The sequence below is a fragment of the Penaeus monodon genome, chromosome 43, assembly GCF_015228065.2.
Source record: "Penaeus monodon isolate SGIC_2016 chromosome 43, NSTDA_Pmon_1, whole genome shotgun sequence".
NCBI lineage: Eukaryota > Metazoa > Arthropoda > Malacostraca > Decapoda > Penaeidae > Penaeus > Penaeus monodon.
In genome coordinates this window covers 5,165,051-5,167,550 of record NC_051428.1, presented here as the reverse complement: position 1 = coordinate 5,167,550, position 2,500 = coordinate 5,165,051, and the positions used below count along the sequence as shown (strand labels likewise).

The following is a 2,500-nucleotide window of genomic DNA, read 5'->3' as shown; positions in this document are numbered from 1 at the left end:
TCTGGATTTAGTTCCGGTTCCTCCCTTAGTAGTGGATTCCAATCTGGTTCATCTGGTGCAGGATTTGGATCAAGTTCTTCCCTTGGTGGTGGATTCCAGTCCAGTTCATCTGGTTCAGGATTTGGATCAGGTTCTTCCCTTGGTAGTGGATTCCAGTCTGGTTTATCTGGTTCTGCTTTTGGATCAAGTTCAAGTGGATTTGGCTCAGGTTCCTCAATCATCAGTGGATCACAGACTGGTTCCTCTTTTGGAAGTGGATTCCAAGTTGACCCTCTGCCAGCTGATGGAGTGTTTGAGCCTCTGAATCTCCCAGCTGGAGCCTCTCAACTATTAGGAAGAGTCTCAACCTCCTACTCCTGCCTTGACCGTCCGTATGGATATTACGCTGATGAAGAGAACTCATGCCGTGTTTTCCATATCTGTTACCCAGCTCGTTTCTCTACTGGTGCCATCGAAACCTATCAGTACAGGTATGTTCTATAATATTGTACAGTGAATAGTCATCATTATTACCTTTTATTAAGATTATGATCTGAAGCATATTTTTGGGACTTTATATATTATATATCATTAGCTCTGAACATATAACTGGTAATAATTTTTACCAGTCTTATTTCAAGAAACAGGATTTTAAGACATTCTAAAAGTAATATAAAACATTATCTCTCTTTCCCAGCTTCTTGTGCGGTGAGGGTTCTGTATTCGATCAAAAGGAACTCACCTGCAAGGTACAGGCTGATGCTATCCCATGCCAGGAATCCTCTAGTTACTACTACACAAATGAGCAGTTCGGTCGCCCTGAAGAAAAATCACAATAAGTCTGCTGAAGACGACTTTTCTACCGAGACAACGAATGTATATTTATATAATACCAAATAAAGTTTAAGTATTACAAATTTCTATTAATGCTGTCCATAATAAACATGCTTAATGAAACTATGCACTGAAGTATTAGCTGGGATTTATAGATCACTTAGATCAAACTAGTCATGTGACTGAGATTCATGATTTATTCAATAATATCAGTACCGTTCTTCCGCACATTAACAGAAAGAAGTCACTAACAGGCTAAAACTCATGCATCAGACATACAAACTTTGGCTTCCAAAGAATGCGATGATGTTATTCAAATGAATAGGAAGTCTTAGATATATAGCATATTCTATCTCATGACTAATTACAAAGGCAAAGAAACAGCAACAACAGAACAGTTGGCAAAGAAAATAAGAAAAACATATGCATTATATAAAGTAATATCTTCAGCTTTTATTAGTATCTTTACTTTTGGATTGTTTTTATTATATTGCTGAGAATTAGACAATAATAAGAAAATTACAATAATTAGAAAATACTTGAGTGAAATTTTGCTCTACTTCTTGGTACATAGATACATGTTTATGTAGGATTATAACTAGTATTTAAGAAAGTATATTTGCATATCGCACATACAAGTATACATACCCGTATATAAACATACGTACGTGTTTGATACATATATATCTATAAATATAGGTCTACATGTAGGGATTTCTCCAGGTGGCAAACATCTTCTGAGACATGCCGAGTGGTCGCATACAAAATTGTTTGAAGAATTGCTGTGATGATTTGAAAAAGAAGTCTCTTGTTCTTCTACTAACATTCAACCGTTTATCTCTGTTAAATGGATTGTATTGAATTTAACATACCACATATATATATACATTCCAAAAATACCTGCGGTATTAAACTAGACCTATATTGACAGATTTCAAATCCTGACTTTAACCACGTAGGATGCAAGGCAGTTTTAAGATTCCTATATACCGAAAATGCAGTAGTTTAGTCCAATATTATGTTTCGTGTGTCTTTGGGTTAATGTAAGAGATTTCAAATTCGCTCGGTAAGTGTAGAGATTGGTGGTTCTGCCAAATATGATTAGCATTCAAAAACCGCAACAGGTTCCTGATTTTCGACCCACTGCTGGTTCTGAAATTTGAGGGAAAGGGGCAAATATAATTTAAGGGTATCGTGGCTATTACTGCTAATATCACTTTTTTTTATCAATTATTATTGAGTGTCTGGCTATCAGAATGGATCCGATTTTCACATGAAATAATTTTGCAGTAATATTTTCTTCTAAATACAACTAGAGAAAAAAATACGGTGACTTTTTGAATGTCATAATCTGGTCCTGTTATAATACTGGATCTCGAAAATTCAAGGTTAAGACGATGCCGTTATAGGACTTTTTAGTTTTTTTATTATTACTATTTTTTCACTCCTTCCCTCCAGCTCAGTCGACTCACCTTTGGAGACATTTGGGCTTATATGGGGGGGGGGGGGCATTATATAGTACTAGTGTACGTTTTTACGATCGATTATCATTACGTCTGCGAATCCCTCTTTTGTTGATTTTGAAGAATATTCGACTGAGTAAAGAGTATTATATTTAAGGTGTATATAAAAAGATCGATCATGTATATACACCATGTAGATATAGATATCTATATATTTATTTATC

At 35.3% G+C, this 2,500-nt stretch overlaps 1 protein-coding gene across 1 annotated transcript in view; it reads left to right on the top strand.

Moving 5' to 3' along the window:
• Nucleotides 1–890, top strand: part of LOC119568250 (fibroin heavy chain-like) — a 2,710-nt gene extending 1,820 nt beyond the window's left edge. Inside the window, exons 3-4 of the mRNA XM_037916707.1 lie at nucleotides 1–470; nucleotides 677–890. The exon at nucleotides 1–470 is cut by the window's left edge and continues 276 nt beyond it. Of these exons, the coding sequence (XP_037772635.1) occupies nucleotides 1–470; nucleotides 677–818 (612 nt within the window). The 3' untranslated portion in view covers nucleotides 819–890. The remainder of the gene's footprint in view (nucleotides 471–676) is intronic.
• Nucleotides 891–2,500: the final 1,610 nt, after the last annotated feature.